The sequence below is a fragment of the Mchenga conophoros genome, linkage group LG22 (assembly GCF_057382185.1).
Source record: "Mchenga conophoros isolate Kocher_MC1m ecotype Shallow Benthic linkage group LG22, M_conophoros_male_GT1.1, whole genome shotgun sequence".
Classification (NCBI taxonomy): Eukaryota; Metazoa; Chordata; class Actinopteri; order Cichliformes; family Cichlidae; genus Mchenga; species Mchenga conophoros.
This window is the reverse complement of record NC_140546.1, coordinates 36734111-36760185: the sequence shown is the minus strand read 5'-3', so window position 1 is coordinate 36760185 and position 26075 is coordinate 36734111. Positions and strand designations below refer to the sequence as shown.

General features: G+C 42.0%; 1 protein-coding gene across 3 annotated transcripts in view; it reads left to right on the top strand.

Moving 5' to 3' along the window:
- The window catches only part of lrrc3b (leucine rich repeat containing 3B), a 33616-nt gene extending 9524 nt beyond the window's left edge, over window positions 1-24092 (top strand). For 2 of the 3 annotated variants that reach the window (XM_085262826.1, XM_085262828.1), the window contains 2 exons: window positions 18004-18069; window positions 19141-24092. In XM_085262826.1, coding sequence (XP_085118952.1) covers window positions 19287-20069 — 783 coding nt within the window. In that variant the 5' untranslated portion in view covers window positions 18004-18069; window positions 19141-19286 and the 3' untranslated portion in view covers window positions 20070-24092. The remainder of the gene's footprint in view (window positions 1-18003; window positions 18070-19140) is intronic. The other variant, XM_085262827.1, reaches the window with a different exon arrangement.
- Window positions 24093-26075: the final 1983 nt, after the last annotated feature.

Here is a 26075-nt window from a genome sequence, read left to right as displayed (position 1 = left end):
TGCCTGTGGTGTTAAGCGATGCGGTTGAACAATTTGGGTGCACCTAAGAAAAAGAGTTAGGCACACCAGTGCAACCGTGGCAAAAAGTTAGTCTAGAGCTAGGGCTGCTCGATTATGGCAAAAATGATAATCACGATTATTTTCACTGAAATTGAGATCACGATTATTTGACGATATTTATTTAACCCTTTAAGACCTACTATAGAACCAAGTCCACCAGAGCTTATATTATTTTTTTACATGCTGTAGTGCCATTTGTGGGAGCATTTCAAGTTGCTATACATCAATACAACTGTTATAGCCCATATTTTAATAATATGTATGCATTAAGTCCATAGTAATTACATAAATTGCAAAAAAGTGCAATAAACTACAAAAAAAATTGAAAATTGCTTTTGTTTTGTTTACATATATTTCTACTTGGAGAAATTTAAGAGGTTTATCCCTCAAAACTTTAAATACAATAAAGTTGCAAAAAATAGTTTCCCACCACAGGAAATTTATTTTGAGTGTCTTCATAGTTTTATTTTGGAGATACAGCAATTTTTATATACTGCAGGAAAAACAAAAAACAATCCTATGATGCAAATTTGCAAAGAAAACAGCAGGTGCATCATTTCACTGTGGGAAGTGTTACGAACAGCTGATCAGATCGGCAAAGCGTGTTTCTGGAATATTATGTTTTTGTTCCTGCAAGTGCTTTTTATGCAGTTTTTGCAAAGCTATATGTGGAACGAAATCGTGACCGAGGACAAGCTGATGGCATCAGATGTAAGTACAACTCCTCCGGTTTCATATGCAAAACAAATTATTGCGCTAGCTTACACGGTTCAGGTTCTACAGGGATTTAACAATAGTTACACAAAACGGAGCGTGCTGCTCTGACCGGCTTTAAAGGGTTAACAATGACTTAAAAAAATAATATAACATAGTGTGCAACACCACTGAAGTTTGTTTTTTTTAAACTCTCTTTTCAACCAACGGCAGTCACTCTCCAAATAACTTCTGCTTAGCTTTCCGAGCTTCCCTCGGGTCCTCTTAATCAGCGGTCTCCAACCTTTTTTGCGCCACGGACGGTTTATGCCCGACAATATTTTCACGGACCGGCCTTTAAGGTGTCGCGGATAAATGAGGGAGGGGCTAATAATCGGCTCAGTCATTTTTAATGATCGTTGAAAGCCCAGATCGTAATCGTGATTAAAATTCGATTAATTGAGCAGCCCTATCTAGAGCCCTGCTATATCTTATACACCAATAGGATTGCCTTTCATATATTACTATTTGGGCTCAAATTTTGGGGGGTGTTTGAAGGGGCACAAAGATATCAAAAATAACTCCCCTCAAATTTCTTAAACCAAACGTAACAAGCCTGTTTGTGAAAATGGATTAGAAAGTACAGATATTTGGGTAAAAATATGAAAACTTGCTAGAAAGGATCATTGGAGGCCCTCTCCCACCCACCTCTATCGCAGTCAAAGCCCTGGGGGGGCCTGGGGCGATCGTGGCTCAAGAGTTGGGAGTTCGCTTTGTAATCGGAAGGTTGCCGGTTCGAGCCCCGGCTTGGACAGTCTCAGTCGTTGTGTCCTTGGGCAAGACACTTCACCCGTTGCCTACTTGTGGTGGTCAGAGGGCCCGGTGGTGCCAGTGTCCGGCAGCCTCGCCTCTGTCAGTGCGCCCCAGGGTGGCTGTGGCTACAATGTAGCTGCCATCACCAGTGTGTGAATGGGTGGATGACTGGTTGTGTAAAGTGCTTTGGGGTCCTTAGGGACTAGAAAAGCGCTACACAAATACAGGCCATTTAACAAAGACAAATACTGTATAAAGATTCAGATTCAAGATTCATGGTCTTTATCGTCAGTACAACAATATACACAGTATACAGCGTACCGAGAGGCCGTTTCACCCCAAGCCCCCCATGGTGCATTATAGGTATATAAGAAATATATCTCCAAGAGATATCAAACTAGAAATTACAAATAAATAATAACTTGCTAAATTTAGGTAAAATTAAGAGCTTTAAAGGTACTGTATGTACGATACACAAAGACTGGACAGAGACAATACAAAGTGGATTGTGCAGTAGGTGTTGAATACCAGGTTGAGTTATGGTCAGGATATTGTAAAGACAGGATGAAGACATGTGCAAGATGCAAAATGTGCAAATATAATATAATTTGGATGTGTTCAGTAACTATGTGACTGAGTGTGCAAATAAGCATGTTGTTCCCAGGTCCAGTTTGTTGTGGATTTGTGGAAGTTTTTGTTGTTTTTGAGTCCTTTGGTGAATACTATATGGCACATATGTCAAAGTCAAGGACATTTATATCCGGCCCGCGAGATCATTTTATATAGATGTACTATTATTGTTATGCATGGCCCGGCGATATGAGGCGCTAATAACACACAAACTACAGATCCCATAATGCAGCGCTGCAGCCTCCTTGCTGAACGCTAGGCTAACTGGGAACATTTGCATCAATCAAGTCAAACTTCTGTTATTGCGAAGCTAGTCGCTCACAATGGTGGAGAGAAAAGTTGATTCTGAAAGCAGAGCCTTTCAGCACCGGTGGGAGGCTGAATATATGTTTACAGACATGCCGGTAAACCCGTGTGTTTTAGTAGTGGAGCTAATGTGGCTGTAATGAAGGAATTTAGTTTAAGACGGCACTACGAGACAAAACGTCAGGATAAGCTGAAAAACCTAAATGCAGAAACTACAGGAAGTAGAAGAGCTAAAGAAGAATCTGGCATTTCAGCAGACTTTTTTCACCAGAGCAAAATCACAAAGTGAAGCTGTTGTGAAAGCAAGTTTTATTGTAGCAGAGGAGCCAAATCAGCCCGGTACCACTCTGAAGAGCTGCAGGATGAAGCTGTGCGACGTCTTGTGTCCAGACAAAACGCAGATTTTGGCAAATGTGAGCCTGAGCAGAAATACGATTGCTGATCGGGTTTGTGAGATGGCCACTGATTTTTTAATTTTTTTTTGTGATTAATATTTTATTGTACTTTTAGAACACTACAGTCCACTGCAGAGACAGATTACATCACATAAAAAAACATCAGCATAGCAGCAGAACAAATTCAAATTCAAATTTTATTTGTCACGTACACAGTCATACACAGTACGATATGCAGTGAAATGCTTAGACAACTGCTCGTGACCTAAAGAAAACAAAAAAGGAAAAGGCTATGAATAAGATAGGAAATAAATATGAAAAATTAAAAAGGGTAAATTTAACTAGAAAGGAATAAAATATAAATTAAGGTTAAAAATGAAATAACTGTACAACACAAATTAGAATGAAGGGTAAATTTAACTGGGAAAGAATAAGATAAAATATATAAATTAAAGTTGAAAATAAAATAACTGTACAACAAAATACACAGTATAAAACTATATAAGAATGTATGAAGAAATATATATATATATATATACACATACATATATATATATATATATATATGTATATATTTTTCATTTCCAGTTAATACTTGTACAGCTGCTGTTATTGTGTGTGTGTGTGTGTATATATATATATATATATATATATATATATATATATATATATATATATATATATATATATATATATATATATGTATGTGTATATATATGTATATGTATGTGTATATACACACACACACACACAATAACAGCAGCTGTACAAGTATTAACTGGAAATGAAAAATATAGTGACCAGTGTTGTGCAATCAATCAATCAATCAATCAATCAAAGCTTTATTCGTCACATGCAGGTTGCCCTGCAGTGAAATGGGACCCCCCCCCGACCTTACACATATAGCACAAACATTACATGGGGATACAGGTCGGAGATTGGTAGAATCAAAGAAAAAACATTGAAATGTACACTACAGTGGGGAAAGTACAAGAGGAAAAAAGAGACCCCTACTCATGCTGTGCTTCCATGGTAGGACAGCATGAGAACAGGAAACAAAAAACTCCTTTGCACAAAAAAGCACATAAATGTCCACAGCACAACATTGTGAAGACATGACAAGCCACAGGGGTGGGTGGGGGGTGAGGAGTAATCCGAAGAAACACAGCAGCCACCCTGCACAGCGCTATCATTCCAGCGCGGCACACAGACCCGCCGTGTTCCCTCACCAGAAACAAGCATCGAAGGCGTTGGAAAGGGAGGGGGGATTCATGGGACGGGAAGAATAGTCATCACACAGTCGTTATCAGGGAGTTGTTTTGGTGGGCTCCAGCCTTGGGCCTAGCAGCTGGCGCCGTGGTGTCCAAATGTTGAATATTGTTGATTTCTCCTTTGTGAGCAGCTCAAATTTAGCCCTCTGACACTGGTCCCTCGCTTCGAATCCAGCGGGCAACCTTGTGGGGGTTTGAACAGCCGGTTCCGCTCTCTTATTTCTCTGATAAACCAGGGCTAAGCCAACGCCGATCAGCATGAACCCTGTTATCATGGTTCCGAATAGGTAGATATCTTCAGCGTCCTCGATCGACAGTCCCGCCAGGCACACGGTCCTCCAGTTCTGCCACCCGTCCATCGTGTAACCGGCAGGGAAAGTCCCTCCAGGGCACTCAGGCTCTCCCGAGCCCCGACTTCTCGTTAAGGGTGTCAATAGCACTCAGAGACCAGTTGATCAAATCCATAATTCTCTTTTAGGTCCACATTATGTCTTGTGCAGTGCAAATATGCTTAAAGTGATTTAAGTGATGAAGTGAAAACAAAGTCCAGAATGTCCAGTGTGTGTGTGTAAGAACTGTATGTGTGGGTCAGTACTGTGTGGTGGTGTGATTGAGAGACCGTATCGCCTGCGGGAAGAAGCTCCTCCTCAGTCTCTCTGTGTTGGTCTTCAGGGAGCGGAATCGCTTTCCTGACCTCAGCAGAGAGAACAGTCTGTTGTTGGGATGGCTGAGGTCCTTCACCATCTTCCTGGCCTTGGTCCAGCACCGCCTGCTGTAGATTGAGTGCAGGTCAGGGAGCTCGGAGCGGATGGTGCGCTCAGCTGACCGCACAACCCTCTGTAGAGCTCGTCTGTCCTGCATGGTGCTGTTCCCGAACCAGGTTAAGATGTTTCCCGCCAGGATGCTCTCTATGGTGCACGAGTAAAAGTTCCTGAGCACCTTGGAGGGCAGTTGGAAGTCTCTCAAGCGTCTGAGGTGGTAGAGACGCTGTCGGGCCTTTTTCACCACGGTGTTGATGTGACAGGACCATGACAGGTCCTGCGTGATGTGAACTCCGAGGTATTTGAAGCTGTCCACTCTCTCCACTGGGCACTCGTTGATGACGGGGGTCTGGTAGTTCCTCTCCTGCTTAGTGCTGAAGTCCACTATCAGCTCCTTTGTCTTACTGACGTTTAGAAGGAGGTTGTTCCTCTGGCACCAGTTCTCCAGATTCCTAATCTCCTTCAGGTAGGCCGTCTCGTTGTTATCAGAGATCAGGCCCACCACGACGGTGTCGTCAGCAAACTTGATGATGGTGGTGGAGCTGGTAGTGGCCACGCAGTCATATGTGTACAGAGAGTACAGCAGGGGGCTCAGAACACACCCCTGGGGGGCTCCAGTGCTGAGAGTGGTGGAGGCTGAGACATGTCCGCCCATCCTTACTGCCTGTGGTCTGCCAGTTAGGAAGTTGGAGATCCACTGACACATAGATGAGCTGAGTCCCAGATGCTCCAGCTTGGTGGTGAGTGTGGAGGGAATTATGATGTTAAATGCAGAGCTGTAGTCTATGAAGAGCATTTTAACATAATTCCCCCTTCTAGTGTCCAAGTGAGTGAGTGATGTGTGGAGGAGATGAGAGATGGCATCGTCTGTGGAACGATTTGGACGGTAAGCGAACTGTAGTGGGTCCAGTGTGTCTGGTAGTGAAGAAATGATGAAGTCTCTGACCAGTAGAGAATACCAAACCAAAATGAGGGGGGGCAAACAAAGCAAGAGATAAACAAAAACATGAAAAAAACCAACAACAAAAAAACCAACATACAAAAAAGAAACAAAAACAGCCAGCCTTTGACTATGTGGGTCTTACTGCATGCCACACTCTGACATCCCTGAGAGTGCTTTGTCAGAATTCCAATGTCTGTCCCACTCTAAGGTCTAGTCTGTTCGTTTTATTCTGGACAGATATGGATCCCACTTCAGATGGAAACTCTCCACTTTATTCAGGAGCCTGTATGAGAGTTGTTCTAGTGTAGCGAGTCTCCCTAGTTGAATATGCCATACAGAGACAGGTGGGGTGGAAGGGGCCTTCCACTGGGAGATAATGAGTTTACGCCCCAGCATCAATGCAGTCTGTACCCACTCAGCAGCCTTAGGCGGAGCATATTTAAGGAGTGATGGGTTCCCCAAAACAAATAGTCTTGGTGAAAAAGGAATATCCCATCGTATGGTTGATTTGATAAAGTCATGTATCTCAGTCCAAAAGATTTGGGTTTTAGGACAGCTCCAAATCATATGGGTCAATGTGCCTACCCCAGTCTGACATCTCCAGCATTCAGGGGACTGTATGAGGTTCGCCCTATACAGTCTGTGTGGCGACCAGTAAATTTGGTGTAGTAATTTGAATTGGATTAGTCTCGTTCTAACTTCCCTGGACACCTTTTTACTATTCTGCAAAATTGTAGTCCATTCCTGATCTGTAAAAGCCACACCAAGGTCAGATTCCCAAGCTAACTGGAGGGCGGGTAGCCCTTTACTCGTGCCCTTAATAAGCATTGAGTAATATTTAGAGACTTCACAACCCCCCCCCAAAGATTTTTTTGATGTAGCTGAGATATTCAATAGTTGGAGGTGGTGTGGAGGAGGAACCAAAGGTTTTGAGCAATTAGTGCCGGAGCTGCAAGTACCTCCAAAACTGACTTTGTGGCAACTGAAACTGTGCTTTAAGGTCGTTGAAGGACTTGAGAATCCTCCCCTGATACAGGTCTCCGAGAACAAGTATCCCTCTCTGGACCCACAGTCTCCAGAAAAATGGCGACTTATTAATGCAGAGTTGGGGATTGAGCCATATGGAAGCCTCAGTATGAAGGTGGGAGTTAAAATTTAGTAGCAAGGCCACCTTCTTCCAGACCGTCTGCAGAAAAGAAAGAATGGGGTGGGTTTGTATATCTGGTGGGAGCTTGGTGGTTAAAATGTGCATCAGAGGGAGTGGTGAGCACAAAGTACTCTCCAGACTAAGCCATGGGGGGGGGGCTCATTCTGGAGGGAGAGCCCAGTGAACCATGTGTCTCAGACTGAAAGCATAATGGTAAAATAGTAGATTTGGGACCCCCAGGCCACCCGACTCCACTGGCTGCTGTAGCTTTTTAAGCTTTATTCTAGGGCGTCTGTTATTCCATATGAATTGGTTGCATAATCTGTCAAATTGATGAAAATATTTTGATGGGATTTTTAGCGGGAGTGTTTGTAGTAGGTAATTAAATTTTGGAGCACAATTCATTTTGATGATGTTAACTTTACCCCAAAGGGTGAGAAACAAAGGGGACCATCTAATTATGTCGGTTCTGAACTTGTCCAATAGAGCTTCAAAATTAGCCTGAACTATGTTGTATAACAAACGGGGGAATGTAATGCCCAAGTATTTAATACCAGTCTGAGGCCAGCTGAAATCCCCCGGCTGGAACAGGGTTTTGGGGCAGAAGGCTGTCAGAGGGAGCGCTTCAGACTTTGACCAATTTACTCTATATCCTGATATATTAGAGAACCGGTTAATAATTCTTAAGAGAGCAGGTAGAGAGCGTTCTGGCTGCGATATTAGGACCAGGGCGTCATCAGCATAGAGCATCAATTTGTGATTATTATTGTGGACCTGGATACCTGGAAAATCAGGGTCTCTACGTATTGTCGCTGCCAGAGGCTCTAAAGCTAAAGCAAAAAGCAGAGGACTCAGTGGGCAGCCCTGTCTTGTACCCCTGTGGAGGTCGAAGGACTGTGATATAATACGGTTCGTTAGTATTGATGCTCTTGGATTGTTGTAGAGAAGTTTGACCCACCTTATGAATTTTGGGCCAAAGCCAAATGCTTCCATTACACAAAATAGAAAACGCCACTCCACCCTGTCGAATGCTTTCTCTGCATCTAGGGAGAGGGCTATAGCTGGAGAAAAGTCCCCCGTAGGGGATTTATTCTGGGTTGCCCACATAATATCAATTAGGCGTCTAATATTATCGGCAGAGCAGCGAGTCCGAATAAAACCAACTTGGTCGGGGTGTATTAAGTAAGTCATGACCTTATCTAATCTGGTTGCTAGTAACTTGGCTAAAATTTTGCAATCGCAATTGATCAAGCTTATTGGTCTGTAACTCTTACAGTCAAGCGGGTCTTTGTTTTTCTTTAAGACAAGGGAAATAAGTGCCTCTGACAGTGTTGGTGGCAGGCTGCCCTTATCCAGGGCCTCCTCAAACATTTGCAGGAGTAAAGGGGAAAGCTCATCTGCAAAGTTCCTGTAAAACTCTGCTGTAAACCCATCCAACCCAGGGGCCTTGTCAATTGGGAGATTTTTGATTACCCTTAAGATCTCTTCCTTTGAAATTGGGGCGTCCAGGGAGTCCACCTGTGTCTTAGAGAGAGTTGGGAGGTTGAGGGGGGAGAGAAAACTGTTAATTTCCTGAGAGTTTGCTTGTATTTCTGAGGAGTAGAGTTGCATATAGAAATCTCTAAAGGCTTCATTCACTTCAGAGGGTTTTGACACCATAGTGCCATCCTGTGCTCTAATTGCTGCTATGATAGTCTGAGCTTCTTTTTGTTTAATATATCTTGCAAGCAGTTTGCCAGGTTTATCTCCATCTTCGAAGTATTTCTGCCTAGCCCGAAATAGAGAAAACTCCATTTTCTGAGTCAAAATTGAGTTAAACTCATATTTAAGTCTAGTTAGGTGGGTCAGATTTGCTGAGCTCATGTCTGCCTTAAAAGCGGCTTCAGCTATGGCAATCTTCCTCTCCAGGTCTATCTGCTTGGTCAGAGCAGTTCTTTTCTTATATGAGGCATGCTGGATGATGAACCCTCTAATAAAGGCTTTCAAAGCTTCCCATGCTACACCCGCACTGGGAGCTGTAGAGAGGTTAATTTCGATATAAGAATTGATCTGCTCTCTCAAGGAGTGGAAAAAGTTGGGATCATGTAAAAGGCTTGAGTTTAGCCTCCATCTGGGAGACTTGGGGGGGCTACCAAATGAGCTCAGATGCAGGAGCACCGAGGCGTGGTCAGAAACGTGTATACTACCAATAGAGCAAGACATTGCTGAGGGCATGATAGAATTTGACACGAGAAAATAATCTATTCTTGACAGAGTGTTGTGGGGGGCAGAATAAAAGGTGTAATCTCTTGTGGATGGGTTGAATACTCTCCATACGTCCACCAAACCCAAGGTCCTACACATTTTTATAGCGACCGAAGCTGATCTAGAGTGTCGCTGTGAGGGAGTGCTTCGATCCAGTATATCATCCATGACCAAATTGAAGTCCCCTGCTATCAGGATCGGGTAGTCGCCCATATCACTAATTTTGCATTCCAAGTTTCCAAAAAAGGTGGGGTCGTCGATGTTTGGTGCATAGATATTGCTTAAAATCATCCTATGGCCTTGAATCTCAGCCAAGAGTAGCAATGTCCGCCCATCTTCATCCTTAACCATCCGGGAGCATTTAAACTGTAACTGCTTATGAATTAAAATTGTGACACCCCTACTCTGACTGCTGCCACACGAAAAAAATACCTGACCCACCCAATCACGCCAAAGTTTATCTGACTCTTGGGGAGACAAGTGAGTCTCTTGAAGAAAGACAATGTCAACTTTTTTTGATTTGATAAATGTCATGATCTTCTTTTTTTTTGATTGGATGGTTAAGGCCCTTTACATTCCAGGTCATCAAAGTAAAGGCCCTTTATTGCTTATTCGCCATCATGCAATACGTATCAGACGTATAGCAGTGGGGTAACTTATTATTAGAACCAGGAGTTCAATACAGAGTGGACAATAAACATTTAAACAGATACGTCTGGGGCAACCGAGAACACTAGTCACCCTCAGGTGGGCTATGAGCCCCAGAAAGCAAAACATAAACTTTATGGTCCATGACTCTAACCAGTCGAACAGTCATAAACAGGACCCGTCGCCAGCAGCAGCAGCATATTAAGTCGTTGTAATATGAGTAAAACAGTCATTCTGGGACTTAGCTAACTGAACAGACCTCTATGCAGGTTGGTTAGAACTGTCCCCTGACAAACTGAAAAGGGCTTCATGACAACTGAATTACTAAAAGAGGAATTTAATAGTCTTAGTGAGCTTCTCTACCAACGCAGATTGTGTTGTATTCTCAAAAGTAGCACAACTGAATAAATCAAATAAAACTGCGAAGCCCTATAATATTTAAACTAAACAGTTAAGAGGTGCAAAGTATAGCGTGTATAGCGTGTTAATTAACGCTAGGGCGAAAAGGAAAAAAAAGGGTAGCGTTTAAATCCACGCCCTGACTGTAAATAACTCAAGGTAAAGACAGAATGTAGTCCTGGGCTTTTTTGGGGTCAGTAAACTCACGTCTGCCCTCCGTCATTTTCAGCACCAGCACCGCTGGGAACAGTAGGGAGAACTTTATCTTCCTTTCGTGCAGCAGCCATTTACAGGGATTAAATGCCGCTCGTTTGTCCGTGACAAGTTTGGAGTAGTCAGGGAAGATCATAATGCGGTGGCCGTTCCAGTTCAGCTGTCCCAGCATCTGCGCAGCTTCCATGATCCGTTCCCTGTTCTGAAACCGCAGAAATCGGGCGATGATGACCCTCGGGGGATGAACGTCAGGTTTGCGTCTCACCAGGCTGCGGTGTGCGCGGTCAATCTCCAGCCCGCCCAGGAAGTCGACCTTCAGGAGCCCTCTGGAAAGCCGGCGAAGCGCAGGTTGTTTCTCCGTCCTCTGTTTTCGAGGTCGTCTAATTTCTGTCGTAGAGCGTTCACTTCGTCACTAGTAGCAGGAGGATTTTCCTTTAGCACTCTGCTAGCATCCTCAAGGAAATCTAGACGAGACTCAGCGTTGCTTATTCGAGTAACCATATCCGCTAGCTTAGCCTCCACTGCCCTCGTAGCAGTTTGGATAGCATTCAGCTTGCTCTCTTGTGTCTCGGAGGTTTCCTTAAGTAGCACGTAAATACTTGCAATGTCTTTGGCCATTTGTTCAGTTGTAGCAGTCTGAATAGTATCCGACATTGGAGGTGAGGGCGGGTGCACATCATTAGCTTTCGCTGTGGTTTCCTTGCTAGCGCCTTCTTGCCGTCGAAGCGTAAGTTTTTGTTGGTGACTCGGCATTTCTGAGCTTTCACAAAGAGTCTTCAAGCTTCCCACTGTCCTGAGGTTATATTTTGTAAGTGTTGTGTAGCGTAATTCTCTAAGTCTAATGCAAATTAGCTGCCGCTGTGACGGAGCTTCCCCATTCAAGCTGCCATCTTGACCGCCTACGTCACCCGACTCCAGATGGCCACTGATTTAAGAACACAGTTGTGTGAAAGAAGCAAAAACGTTATTGCATACTCGGCTGTGGATGAAAGTATAGACATGATGGGCATTGCACAGCTGGCCATCTTCATCTGTGGAGAGGAAATATTGAACATTAAATCGATGCACGGGACAACAACAGAAAAATAAATTTTTTAAAACATATGTCAAAGTGTAACCGATATGACAAACTTGTTGGACTTATAACAGATGGAGCGCCGGTGTTGTGCGGTGAAAAAAGCGGACTAGTCAGCAGGATGCGAGTAAAGATGCAGGAGGAGAACTGTACCGGTGAGTTAACAGCATATCACTGCATCATACACCAGGAAAGGCTGTGTGGTAAAGTCCTAAAAATGGAGCATGTAATGATCACCGTGACGCAAACCGTAAATTTGATCCGAACTAAAGGTTTAAATCACTGTTAATTTCAGTCTTTTATGTGGGAAATAGATCATACAGAGGTCCGTTGGCTGAGTTGTGGGAAAGGTCTCAATCGAGTTTTTGAGCTCAGCGAGGAAACCTGTCAGTTCATGGACATGACATGTATGATGCGGTGAAGGCATTTCAAGTGAAGCTGTCACAAATGCACCAGTGCAACCTGCCTCACTTTCCCTGTTGCCAAGTAATGTTGAACCAAGTCAGCGGACTTTGCAGAGCCAATGCAGGGGGGCGCAGTATGAAAAAAAAAAAGAACGCTGCTAGCATAATGGACAGGTTTTTTGACGGGGCGCCCACACAAACGCAAAGCAGGAGATGAAGCATCGCCAAATATGTTTCCAAACCAACTTCATTCTAAGCCAAAGACTAGAAAATATGGTGAAGCAAATCTTCCCTTTGGCTTCACCTGCACAAGTGCAGAGGTAGGTCTCCCTGCAGGATTGGTTTTCCCTGCGTCGGGAGCAGCGCTGGGCTGTTCAAATCACGGACAAACAGGATCCCACATTCTTGATTTTTAGTTTACAAACACTTCTTGTAATGACTAACGACTCCTGACATTTTGGAGATGTTAGCTCTGTATACAGTAAAGTTGCAGCGGGATACAAATAACATCAGGCTGATCCTGCCACGATTTGTCCCCCGGTTCAAATCACGGACAAACAGGATCCCACAGCTGTTTATGTTTTTGAACCCATTTTGCACAGAGAGGCATTTTTTGATAAATGTATTGATATCGATGTTGAATATTATTACACAGGAAAAAAACAACTACATGTAAAATAATCACACCGTGACGCCTCTGCCTTTGTAAATGGAGGGACAGTAACTGCGTGTAAAACCTGCAGACAGTCAGATTAACAGTATTTTGTCTCTATCTGCCATTCTGCAATTCATCTCATGTAAACAATAACGTGGCGCACAGCGTGACGTGAAAAAAGGCGCATACCTTTGACGTTGAGTGACGAACTCTGTATTCCTCGTCCACACGTAAACGCAAAAACAGAGATTTAAAAAAATCTCAGTTTTCGGTGATTTGAAACGCTGTTTACGTGGACGAAAAGCCCAAATGCACAGAAACAGCTCCGTGTGTGGACGTAGCGTAAAAGAGTTAGTAGCTTATTTTATTGCTACCTGTAATTTATTGCAGTTTACTTGTATTTGTTTAATTGTTTACTAAATGTTTGAGGTGTGAAATAAACCGTGTGAAAACAAAATATGGGTGTGTGTTGTTGGAGGATGTGTTTGTGCGCGGGGGGGATTTTTCTTGTAAAACAAAGGGGCGCCTAGCAAAAAAGGTTTGGGAACCACTGGCTGATGACGGTCTTGGAGACAGTGACATCCTCAATGCTGATTTGCTGATGCAGCTGGTCGCTGAGGTTATGTACTTCACCAGGTCCACGGTGTCTGTGTATGTAGGAGCTTCTCTAAACATATCCCAGTCTGCACATTCAAAGCAATCTTGCAGAACAGGTATGGCCCCCTCTGGCCATGTTCTCACCCCTCTGTTTGTTGATGGGTCTGTAGACTGGGGTGAGAAGTATGGAGATGTGGTCTGATTGTCCAATGTAGGGGAGGGGTGAAGCCTTGTATGCATGCTGGATGTTTGGGTAAACAAGGTCTAACATGTTGTCCCCTCTTGTTGCAAAGTCAATGTTCTGATGAAACTTGGGTAGAACTGATTTAAGTGTGGCATTGTTTAAATCCCCGGCGACGATGAAGAAGCTGTCAGGGTGGGCTGTTCGCAGATCACTGATAATCTTGTAGAGTTCACTGAGTGTTCCACTAGCTTTAGCATTAGTGCTAGCACTGGGTGGGATGTAAACAGCAACGATGATCACCACAGTAAACTCTCTTGGGATATAAAACAGCCTGCATCTGACTGCTAAGACCTCCACGAGTTCTGAACAGTGCACAGACACAATTGGGAAACATAACTGTAATTTTACAGTTACGTTTCCATTTTGGCATACTCATCTAAAATCAGAAAAAAAAACATTAAATCAAAACAGCAAAGTTATTTGCAGCCATTTACCTTTTACCCTTTTTTATAACCATTTCAAACTATTTACAGAACAATCAGCTGTTCTGCATTAAATAACATGGCACACAAATTATTTGTGCCACTCCAAAAAATAATTTCTGTCCACTATAAAGGAGAACATCACAGCCTGATACCTGCAGGTCTGACAGCAGCAGGTGTATCACTGCTGTTTCTACCTGGAGACAGTGTTTACACTGTAATCTGCCTTTGGTGGCTTTTTGGTAACATCTGTAACATTCAGCAGTCGCCTCATTGTTCTGACACACAACACAAAACTATCCAAAACACCACTAACTAACTACACAAGACAACACATTAACTACACACTCCAAACACGCTAAATGTCACAAATCTCCCACATCTCAAAACTCTCTCTCTCTCTCTCCTAAAACTTCCCCGTCTTCCTGAACAACCCAATGTCATGTTGCCATATCATTCTTTGCATTTTTCCACCAACACAGACGGGCTGTTTTTTTATTTTTTGGTGATAAGCAGAGAGTGCTCGCTGCGCTGTCCTTAGACAGTAAACGTGACGAAACTATTGAGGAAAAACAGGCATATATATTGTTTATCATGACTCTGGTTTTACGTGGCCTATCAACACAAATTAAAAAATGGTATATATCACCTTGTTGCTTTGTCATCTTAAAGTGGTCATGTGATTGGCTTAGCACGACTACTTTATTCTTCTTCAGTCAAACAGCAGCACTCATGCGACTGTTTTGCCCCCTGAGCTTCAGGTGTTGTGCCAAAAAGTGATCGTCGGGCAGAAAGTGAATGCCGCCCACGGGAGCGTGCAGCTGCTTAAAGCTGCAGCACCCGGATTACTTACAGCTACTTCCTGCAGCTGATATAAGATGCTGTAAGCTGAACACAGCTTCAACCGTCTGTTTGTTGAAAAATAGTAACGCGACCACATTTTCTTGTTAGTAACGGTAACAGCATTGTAACGATAGAAATAGTAATTAGTTAGATTACTTGTTACAAAGTAACGCTGTTACTTTTAATGCCGTTATTCCCATCACTGCTGATGGCAGTTTTAAGAATGCAGCTATGCACAGCTTCAATAAAATAAAAAGGCACATTCTGACTTGTCCATCATGTAGAAATCACCTTTGCATAATTTTAAAGTTACATATTATTATAAATTCCACATGGTCTCACAAAATTTGCAGATGTCTTAACTTCAGTTTTGGTAACATACTCTGAACTGCATAAAAATGGGAAAATACATTTAGTACAAAGCACATCAGTGGCGTTCAGTAAGACAGTTTTACAGACGAGCAGAGATGGGAGGAGAAGGCTCATATTTCAACATCATTAAGAGGCAACAATAGTTTCAGTGCAGTAGAGACGATGCACTGCAGCTGAATAACAGCAAAGCGTTTATTGTGAGGATGCCAGTTTCTGCAGTTTCCCATAAACTTTGTGTGCTTTATTCCCTACATTCAGGTTGAGGGGTCAGATAATGATGATGGTGTTTTTAATTGGACAGTCCCAAGAAAAGATATAGGAAAATATTACAAAATAGATATGAGTTGTTAATAACTTCTTAAGTACACAGACTACAACGTAGTCTGTGGAGGCAGCAAGCGCTGTTTGTATAGTCCTCATTAAGACTGGGTTGAATGCTAATGACTAATAATAATCTCCTACCTGTTTTGGTGATAAGTGGGCCAGAATAAAGCAGGGAGACCACCAGAGAACTGCAAAACAACTTCAGTGATCAAAAAATAAAGCATGAAAAGCACAGACAGTGGCTGCAGTGACACTTTTCACTGTGTTTAACACTCGCTGTCTTTGCTCTTCTTCGCAGCTCACAGACCAACAACAACACGAGCGACAGAGGCCCACACACCAGTCGTAGCACATACTTCATCTGACAGCAGAGCTCACTGCAGGCAGACGGACTGGCTCTGCAGTAGTGCAGACGTTGAACACGCTCGCTCTGTTCGAGCATAAATTCTGCAAGACTGTGATCACTGTGACTGTTAATTTATTTGGAAAGAGTAAATGTGAGGATTACTAATAGTGACAAAGCTCCGGGTCTCGTAAAGCAACAATGCACCACATATTTCCAGCAGAAATACACATTCACATGTCTGTAGCTCAGGTCAAAATACTGACTTGCAGAACATATTTCAGGCAGAAATATATGGTTAAATCCCTGCATGTCAACTATCCTTGGACAGGATGCTAAGCCCAAGTTGCTCTATGAATATGCATAATCGGTAGATAGAAAGACGAAAGTGTTTGTGTGAATGAGGCATGTTGTATAAAACGCCTTAAGGGCTTCGGGAGAGCAGAAAAGCTCTAAATAAGAATCAGTCCATGTGTCATTTACATAGATATGGTTGTTGAGTGCTTTCTGCCTGCCTATTTGTATTGCAGTAATTGCTGGATTTTGCAGGAAACAACACTTAATTAATGTATAAATTGAGATTTTGCATTTTATAACAGAACATTAGCAGTGCGGTAAGTAATTGTTTCATGCTTTGATTTCCAAAACATAAGTAATCAATTATGACACAATGGATCACTTAGATCACTTTCTGTCTTCTGTCTTGCCTGTTCGATGAGCAAAATCTCTATTCTGTGTGCTGCAAGCAAATATCAGTATTTTATAGAAAGGCTAAACATTATGATACCATATATCATATCACCCATTAGAGCACTTCGCTCTCGCTCTGCAGGCCTACTTGTTGTTCCTAGAGTATTTAAAAGTAGAATGGGAGGCAGAGCCTTCAGTTTTCAGGCCCCTCTTCTGTGGAACCAGCTTCCAGTTTGAATTCAGGAGACAGACACTATCTCTACTTTCAAGATTAGGCTTCAAACTTTCCTTTTTGCTAAAGCATATAGTTAGGGCTGGACCAGGTGACCCTGAATCCTCCCTTAGTTATGCTGCAATAGACGTAGGCTGCCGGGGATTCCCATGATGCACTGGGTGTTTCTTCTTCACTCACCTTTTTCACCTACAGTGTTTTTTAGACCACTCTGCCTGTAATTATTAGTTGTTATTAATATCTGGCTCTCTTCTACAGCATGTCCTTGTTCTGTTTTGCTCCACTCACCCCAATCACAGCAGATGGCCCCGCCCCTCTCTGAGCCTGGTTCTGCTGGAGGTTTCTTCCTGTTAAAAGGGAGTTTTTCCTTCCCACTGTCACCAAAGTGCTTGCTCATAGGGGGTCATATGATTGTTGGGTTTTCTTTGTTTTCTTTGTATTATTGTAGGGGTTTTACTTTAAAATAATCGCCTTTAGGTAACTGTTGTTGTGATTTGGTGCTGTATAAATAAAATTGAATTGAACTGATTTGAATGGAATTGATTGGAACACCTGATGAGTGAGTAAGTACTTTTGGCAATGTAGTGAATGTGATCCGGACCAAACCTTTTCTATCTTCATCATCTTAGTAGCTTTCTTTATTTCCTGCTTTTAGTGATGTGTTTCCTGATTCACTACCATTCCTCTGTCTAATATTCTTTATGCAGCAGCTCCTCAAAGTACTGCATCAGTCTTTCAATTCAGTTCAATTCAGTTCAGTTTTATTTATACAGCCCCAAATCACAACAACAGCCGCCTCAAGGCGCTTTATATTGTAAGGTCGACCCTACAACACTACATACAGAGAAAAACCCAACAATCATATGACCCCCTATGAGCAAGCACTTTGGTGACAGTGGGAAGGAAAAACTCCCTTTTAACAGGAAGAAACCTCCGGCAGAACCAGGCTCAGGGAGGGGCGGGGCCATCTGCTGTGATTGGTTGGGGGGAGAGAAGGAAGACAGTCTTCATTTGTTAACACATTTCACATCTCCTTACTCACACTAACCTGTTGCACATCTTTTCACAGCTCAGTCTTGCCGTCTTTCTCTCTGCTAATTGATACAAATGCTTTTCTTCTTCTTTATTGTCCAGCCTCAGATATAACTCGCTTTGAGCCTTTTGCTTTGCCAGCTCTCTCTTTGTGTTATGCATAGTTTCCCATAAAGTTTGCTGGTGTTTTCTTCGTCTCCCTGGCTATCAAATGTGTTCATTACTAAACTCTTTGAATATTTTCCAGTGGATACACCAAACACCTTCTTGGCAGTCTCCCACACTACTGCAGCTGTATTTTCACAGTCACCTGGTAATTCGTCTCTACCACACAGAACCTGTCTCAACTCCAGCTTTCACCATTTCATCGTTGCTCTGCCTTCACTTGCTTCCACATTTTGATTTCCAGAGTCATTCTACAATCTACAATCCTTTCTACATTTTATAATCTCCTGTCCTTTTCAGATTGCACCTTCTGCATTAGATATGGTCTACCTTCTTCTACTCTTATACCTCACTCTATGTTGCTTCTTCTTGAAGTAGGCTACATGGTCACCATGGCCGTTTCTGTCCTTTTGGCAAAATCCACCATCTGTCCTTCTGCATGCCTCTCCTTAATACATATATACTTGTCACCTCTGTTCACTCGACCTACATGTCCACTGAAGTCACCTCCAGTTACCAGCCTCTCCGCCCTGGAGACACTCTCCATCCTGACATCCAACCCGTGCACACCGATAGTCTGATCTTGTCTGACATCCACCTTCACGCCCTGTGGCTTCCATTGTCTCATCTTCTGAGACTGAAATTGTGTGGAGCATCACTAAAGTAAAACATTGCCCATATGCACACCCACTTTTGCATATCCTGTTTGGGTATCCAGCATTGTGTTATACTTAACAGATGGTATGATAAGCCTCAGAATTATTCAGCATTCATCTTTTTATCTCTACTTGTGTTAAATTTTGATTCTATTGACAAGAGTAAGATAATGCTTGCACTATTATTTCATCATATTACTACTAAACAGATCAATCATACATTTTATGATTATGCACTAATCCAGTATAAAAGGTTTTACTCTTAGTCTTTCAGAAACACTTTTATTCTGATGATGCTGTTGGTAAAGTCAGGCTCTGGATATTCATTCTCTTTAGCAGAATGAATATCCAATGAATCCAATGAATGAATATCTTTCACTGGTAGAAAACTTATTTGGATTCATTGTATAATTTTGATTATTGATTAAATTTGATCATCTATCATGAATTCTACTTTCATGAAATTTTACCTGCCACATTTAAGATCATTTAAATTATGAACCTTTGACTATACTATATTTTTAGCTGATATGTTTGACTGACTCTGTCTTATCTCATTTCAGGCCACAACGCAGTATGATAACATCTGTTCACGCTTCCATATCTTCAGTGGGTAAATTGCGAAAGCCAGTCGCTACTATGCAATGTGTGTAAGCGACCAGTGGTGGTGCTGTGGCCCGAGGCGGGATGCTGCTGACAGTCGGTCAGCATGACTCTGCTGGACTTGTGGCTGTCACGCTCCATCCCCATGTGCCTGCTCCTTCAGAGCCTTGTCCTAATGGCCTTGTGCTTTCCCTCGGCCAGCATGTGTCCAAAGGGCTGCATATGCCAACGCGATTCCCACCTCCATGGCTTCAATGTTACCTGCAGTCAGTCCCGCCTCAAAGAGATTCCTCCCAGTCTACCAGTTGACACTGTCTTGCTGAGGCTGGACCACAACCAGATCGGCAGCGTTCCCGATCTCGCCTTCCATGGACTTAGGTTTTTGAGGGAGCTAAACCTTTCTTACAATGCAGTGGAGACTTTAGGGGAAGGTGCATTCACTGGCATAGAGGCAACTTTACAGGTGCTGGACCTTTCCCACAATCGCATCACTAGCGTACACAAGGATGCCTTTGCTCGACTGAAGGCCCGGATTATTGTGAACGATAACCCCTGGCATTGTGACTGCGCCCTTCAGCAGGCTATTGGAGGAATGGCCCATAACCATGAGGCTGCTGCCCGGGTTCTCTGCAGAAGCTCGGAGCTCCACGACCAGGAGGGACAGCCGTTCTTGGCGGTTGACATAGATCTCTGTAACTTGGCAAAAAGGACCACAGATTATGCTATGCTCGTAACCATGTTCGGTTGGTTTGCTATGGTCATTTCATATGTGGTGTATTATGTACGTCAGAACCAGGAGGACGCGCGACGCCATCTGGAGTACCTCAAGTCTCTCCCCAGTAAGCCGAAAAAAGCAGACGAGACTGATGACATAAGCACTGTTGTCTGACAGCAGTGGCCCCGTGACTGTGTTCAGCAGAAACCTGGTGAACACCAAAATGTTTTACATTTTTAGCATTTACTATACCAAACTTTTATGTAATATGAGCATCAAAATGTATTTGACTGTCTGTCTTTGATAGGGTTTGCTCATGACTACGATGACAGGAGGAAGGCCGCACCAACATTTTGGTTTTTACAGTACAAAGAAAGTCTTGAAAAATTCGAATCTCAGGTTTAAATATTTAAATGGTAATGACTTTTGTAGAGGCAGTGGAACATCTGAAAAAAGCAAAATTATTTGTAAAACATGACACACTGTTTTTCCCATTTGTCTGTTTCATTTGCCGTCTATCTGTTGATTGATCTATCTGTCTAGATTGCTGACAATCTTAAATTTTAGGTTTTTGTAGCTACAATACAACAAGGTCTTTTCAAATGTAGGTTTATAATTGGGATATAGCATTAAATGTAGCCAATAATGTGGCTTTTTAATTTTATTTACAAGTTTATTATGAAAAGCTTACTAACCATTTTTAAAAGTACCCCCTTTGTGTAGCAAAAGTAATTGCACAAATAATACGTTTTTATGACATAAAAGTATCTTGTTATAACAAGCTATTTTATTATGGTTTTAGCGACGTGCTGCCATGATAAACTGCACAGGTCAGGCATTGAGGCTTTACATTAAAAGCCTGTAAAGTCATATGTGGTACCATAACAACATAGCTAAAAACAAATAGCTAATAAAAACAAGGCGTTTAAAAGCCAGAAAGTGCTATTAAAATACACCATATTGCTAAAATTACTGGTTCGCTTTCACAAGCACATGAACTTGAGTGACATCCCATTTTTAATCCATAGAGTTTAATGTGATGTCGGCCCAAATGTTGCAGCTATAACAGCTTCAGCTCTTCTGGGAAGGCTTTCCACGAGGTTTAGGAGTGTGTTTATGGGAACTTTTGAAAGATTTTTCAAAAAGTGCAGAGCCCAGCTCCTGAAAAACAATAGCACACCATAGTCCCCCTTCCACTAAACTTTACACTTGGCACAATGCAGTCAGACAAGCACCGTTCTCCTGGCAACCAGTTCAGTTCAGTTTCCTTATATTGCACCAAACCACAATAACAGTTGCCGCAATGCGCTTTATATTGTAAGGTAAAGACCCTACAATAATAAAACCCACCAAACACTGACTTGTCCAACATATAGTCAGACACCATGCTTAATACCACTAAATCTGATGTTTTGCATTTGCAGTGTGCTTGTTGATTTAGGCATTATCTGGTTGCAGATAATAATGGGAAGGTCCATTGGTTTGTTTGGTAAGCTATCATAGAAACGTCAAAGTCCAAAGTAAGATCATTTGGAATATGAATATGATCCATTTCTGCAAATATGTCCAAAGTCTGGAATTTACTTTTTTTTCCAAATGTGTTTGCGTTGGATCGAATGTGTTCGTGTCAGTCTATACTATCACTGCAGCAATTAGATATTCCATGGTGTTTCTGTGTATTGCAACATTAAAAACTTCACTTCTTTTATCAAACATTTTAAATCACTAAACTAAACTAAGTCACTTCAGCTTAAAATGCACAAACTAAGCTCCTGTACAGGATGGAGCTATCTGTGGTATGTCCGTGTGTGTGTGTGTGTGTGTGCGTGTTTTCACAAATTGCAAATTTATTGATTAAAGAGTAAAACCGCTGAAAACTTCAAATATGTAAATAATCAATCTATAATGATGTCAGTGTTTCATTTAAATATTTTGAATATTTAAAGTGGAATAATCTGCTTCATCAAGGTCTGATTAGATTTGAGTGATCAAACATCCCAGCAAATGTCATTGGGTTCTTACACTGTTAAATCACGACTGACATTTTTCTTAGCTTGAAACCTTTTAAGTGGTTGTTTGAAGTAAAAGCATTTTCAGGGGCTTTGAAAGCTGCAGAGTGTGGTTGTATCCAGACATTAATTGAACTTCCCAAAGTTGAAACTTGACCATCACATCCACATCACGCTATGCTTGGCAGAAACATATGTATGTTTGAATGTCTTCCTACAGAGGCTGTCTGAAAATGTGAAATGTGTGAAATTTAAATGTGTCCTGACATCATATTGCAACTTTCAAAGAGCTTTCTTGTTTTTTATACAATCTGGAGGACACAATCAGTGGGCTCTAAGTCTTGTTAAGAACAGGATTCATAATAATCTCTCTCAGTTTTGGAGTTGTTCATTATGAATTTATACACATATTTCTGATTTTAAACAAATGTTTCAAGACGTTTGATTCATATTTTAGCATATTAATGGTTAGAAGTAGATCTTAAAATATCAACATATTACTTCCAGCATGGTTGGCTGGAAGTAATAACATCCAGTGTAGTATTTGGTTTTGAATATGAACTCTTGCCTTCAGTGCTACCACAGCAGGAAACGTAATGTGCTTGGTAATGCAGTTTAAATGAAAACCCTTAATGTTGAGGGGTAGGATATGATGAGTAACACCAACATATGAGGGACTTTGGTCATGGACCCTGGAGAAGTTTCTTTTATTCATGGAAGTACTCAATCGTGAGACAAAGTCTGAGTCATAGAGTCAGAAGTCAGCCACATTAACAGCTTAGGATTTCTTCCAGTACATCCTGATGGAACAATCCCCTCATTTTATCCTGTAAGGAACTCAGAAGGAATTTGTACCAAACTAAGATCTCTACACAAAAACAGACATGGAAGATCTACGTTTGCTTGCATTCAGCTTCAGTATAGAAAGCAGCTGGGTTAGCAGAAGGTTATCTGACTAGTGTAGTAACTGACTCCACTCTTCACTCCTATCCCAAGCCCTCTATAAATCATTATTTCTGTTTTTTATTACTCTAATCATGAACATAAACTCTGGCTTTGGCCTTTCTAGAGGATACAGGCCTTCAAGTTTTTACATTTTCCAGATTATAATCATGCCAAAGGTGCCATGAAGAGATCAGACAAGACTTCCAGGTTTCCCTCCAGAATATTTGTAATAGTATGTTGATCACATGATGACAACTCAAAAACATGCTACAACTACAGGTTGCTTTATTGTACTGTGCATTTGTTCCTTCAGTTTGTGGCATCTTTGTTTATTGCTATTGCTGTTGTCAATCAGAGTAAATCTTTGTATGTCTGTACTGTGCAAAGGGAGCACAATACTAAATGTCAGTTGCAGCTGACTCTAATTGTTGGTAGTGTTACTTTCCTTCAGTCTCAGAATTATCTCTTCATTGCATTCCTTTGTAACAGGCCACACTGTTCTGATGATTCTGTTTTTGTTTTATAACTTTGTTCTAATTGAAACACATTAGCATTGAAGATTAATGGAAACCCGATGGAAAACCAGTACTGATAAAAAAGATACATATGGAAAAGTACAAGAAATTATATTCTCTCCACAAAACAATAATTTTAAGTTGTCCTGCAAACAAGTGATGTATTTTCTCTGAATCTGAATGTTCAATTCATGTTGTACAGTAGCGGTTATAAAATTGACTAAGGGAATACGTCGTGAGAATATGTAGCTATTGAGTGCTAGGATCACATGTAAATAGCAATGTGGATGTTTTGTGAAATACCTGGATGTTTTGTGAAATACCTGAAAACCCTTTAATTTGTTGGTCTTGTCTTCAAAAGACAATATCCTACTCCACAAGATGGGATCAGGATCAGTCTGTGAAATACATGTACAATGTCATGAAGCAAAGTGTAGCCAAGGATTTGAGAGTTTTTCTAAGTGCCTGAATATTTCTCTTACAGTTCTTTTCTTTTTATGTCTTCTTTTTCCATCTCTTTGCTTGGACTTTCAGAGTTTAGGATTATTACTGTTTAGTGGATTTGTGCTAGCTAGAAAAAGCAGAATCAACCATACGATATATGAACTATAGTATACCATATTGCAGATCTTGCACAACAAGAGCAGTGTGTAATAGACTAACACACCATGTTAGCATTGACTTTCATAGTTGTGGCATGAAATACAGAAAATAAAATAAAGAAGGTATGTAATAGTTCATGGTATTTTCTTTTCGCAGCATTTGCTAGTGAGTGATGGATTACCTTTGGCTAAACAGATAACTCTTGTCTGTTAAGCCAACATTTCAAAGTTAGTAGGGTAGTAAACTATAGGTGTACAATAATGATTATCATTATGTCAAAGAGACAGTTTTTCTCAAATGGTAATCTGCAGCAAATATATAACATTCTAAGAAAGATTTGGAGAGAATTTAGCTTGTTTCAGTGAAAATAGCAGACCGTTCTCACTCTTGAGGCGTAATATACTGACGGTTTGTCACGTCCCAAGGTGTTCCATAGGAACGCGAAAGATGACTTTCAGCGTTCCTATGCTACGCGCCGGGTTATGGATGAAATCCAGTAGAACGACGGTACCCTAGCCCTAACCTCCTATTGTCATGAACCGCAGTTCATGCACACAAGCAGGATCCAAAAGCAGACTCAATACGCTTAATGTGAGCGTGCAGATTTTATTGTTTTAACAAAAGGTGACCCGGAACAACCAAGGAAGCAAAATCGCAGAACTGAAGGAAACCGGGAAGACAAATTACACAGGGAAGCCATAATCAGGACTGTGGGGGGCTGCAACGGAAAGGGGAGAAAATTACTAGTGAGCAGTTGGATTGAGGGACATTACTAAACAGGGCTATAGTAATTTAGCTTACGACCAGAGCCGGACCGTGGGGCTCTGAAGAGGGGGAGCGAGTTAGTGGGAAGCGAATCCATGGAGGCAGGGATGAGGACAGATGGTGCACTTAGAGATCTGAGCAGCCAGGAGGACAGGCAGGTGGCAGACACAAACCTCGGATAGTAACCTGGGCACACGGAGGTAGAATTAACACAGTTCATAAAGCGTCTTGATGTATTCTCAACCATCCTGGAAAGTAAATCTCCAAAATGTCTGTGAAGGTTCTCAGTCATCCAGGTCATCGTAGTCAAAGGAGCTTGCAAAGAAAAGCGTCTGGACTTCTTTAAGTTGCTAGAAGACGTTTCACCTCTCATCCGAGAAGCTTCTTCAGTTCTAAGGTCAAATGGTGGAGAGTCCCAGATTTAAACCTAGTGGGAGTTTCCCCCCGCTACAATAGGTGACACGGAGGAGCCCATGGCACAGCCATGTTTTTGACTGTAGAAGCCTTTGTTGTATTTGAAGTATGTAGTGGTGAGGCAGAGGTCTAACAGTGTGCAAATCTGATCGTGGTGAAATTGGTCCTGTCTTCCAATGAGCTGTCTTCTTGTAGTCGTTTTCTGACAGTCTCCACGGCCTCCGTGGTGGGTATGCAGGTGAAGAGAGAGACTACATCAAAGGACACCATGGTTTCATCTGGATCCAGGGGAAGTTTCTGGACCTTGTCGGTGGAGTTCTTGATGTGGTGTGGGGTGTTCCCCATGAGAGGAGCAAGGATGGTAGCAAAGTGTTTAGCAATGTTATAAGTGGCTGAGTTTATGCTACTGACTATGGGTCTGAGTGGGACAGCTTCCTTATGGATTTTAGGAAGTCCGTAAATGCAGGGTATGGCATCCCCTGGGTAAAGGCGGTGATATGTAAGGCGGTCAATGATTTTGTCCTTTTCAAAGTCTTGAAGGCAAGCTATAACTTTCTTTTTGTAGCTGCTTGTGGGGTCTTGCTTTAGGGCTTCGTAGGTATTGTTGTCACTGAGGAGAGTTGTGATCTTTGTATGGTAATCTGTAGTGTTTAGGACCACGGTGCATCCTCCCTTATCAGCTGGTAAAACAGTGATGTTGTGGTCTTTGCTCAGGGAAGCGACAGCCTTCTTTTCTTGTATTGTGAGGTTGGATGGAGGGACTTTGGCACTGGAGAGGGTGGCTGAGACTTTCATCCTGATTTGCTCTGCTTCTGTCTGTGATAATTTATTAATCCGTATGGCAGATTCTGTGGCTGTGATGAGGTCCACTATGGGCAACTGTTGTGGAGAAATGGCAAAATTGAGTCCTTTGGCTAATACTCTCTTTT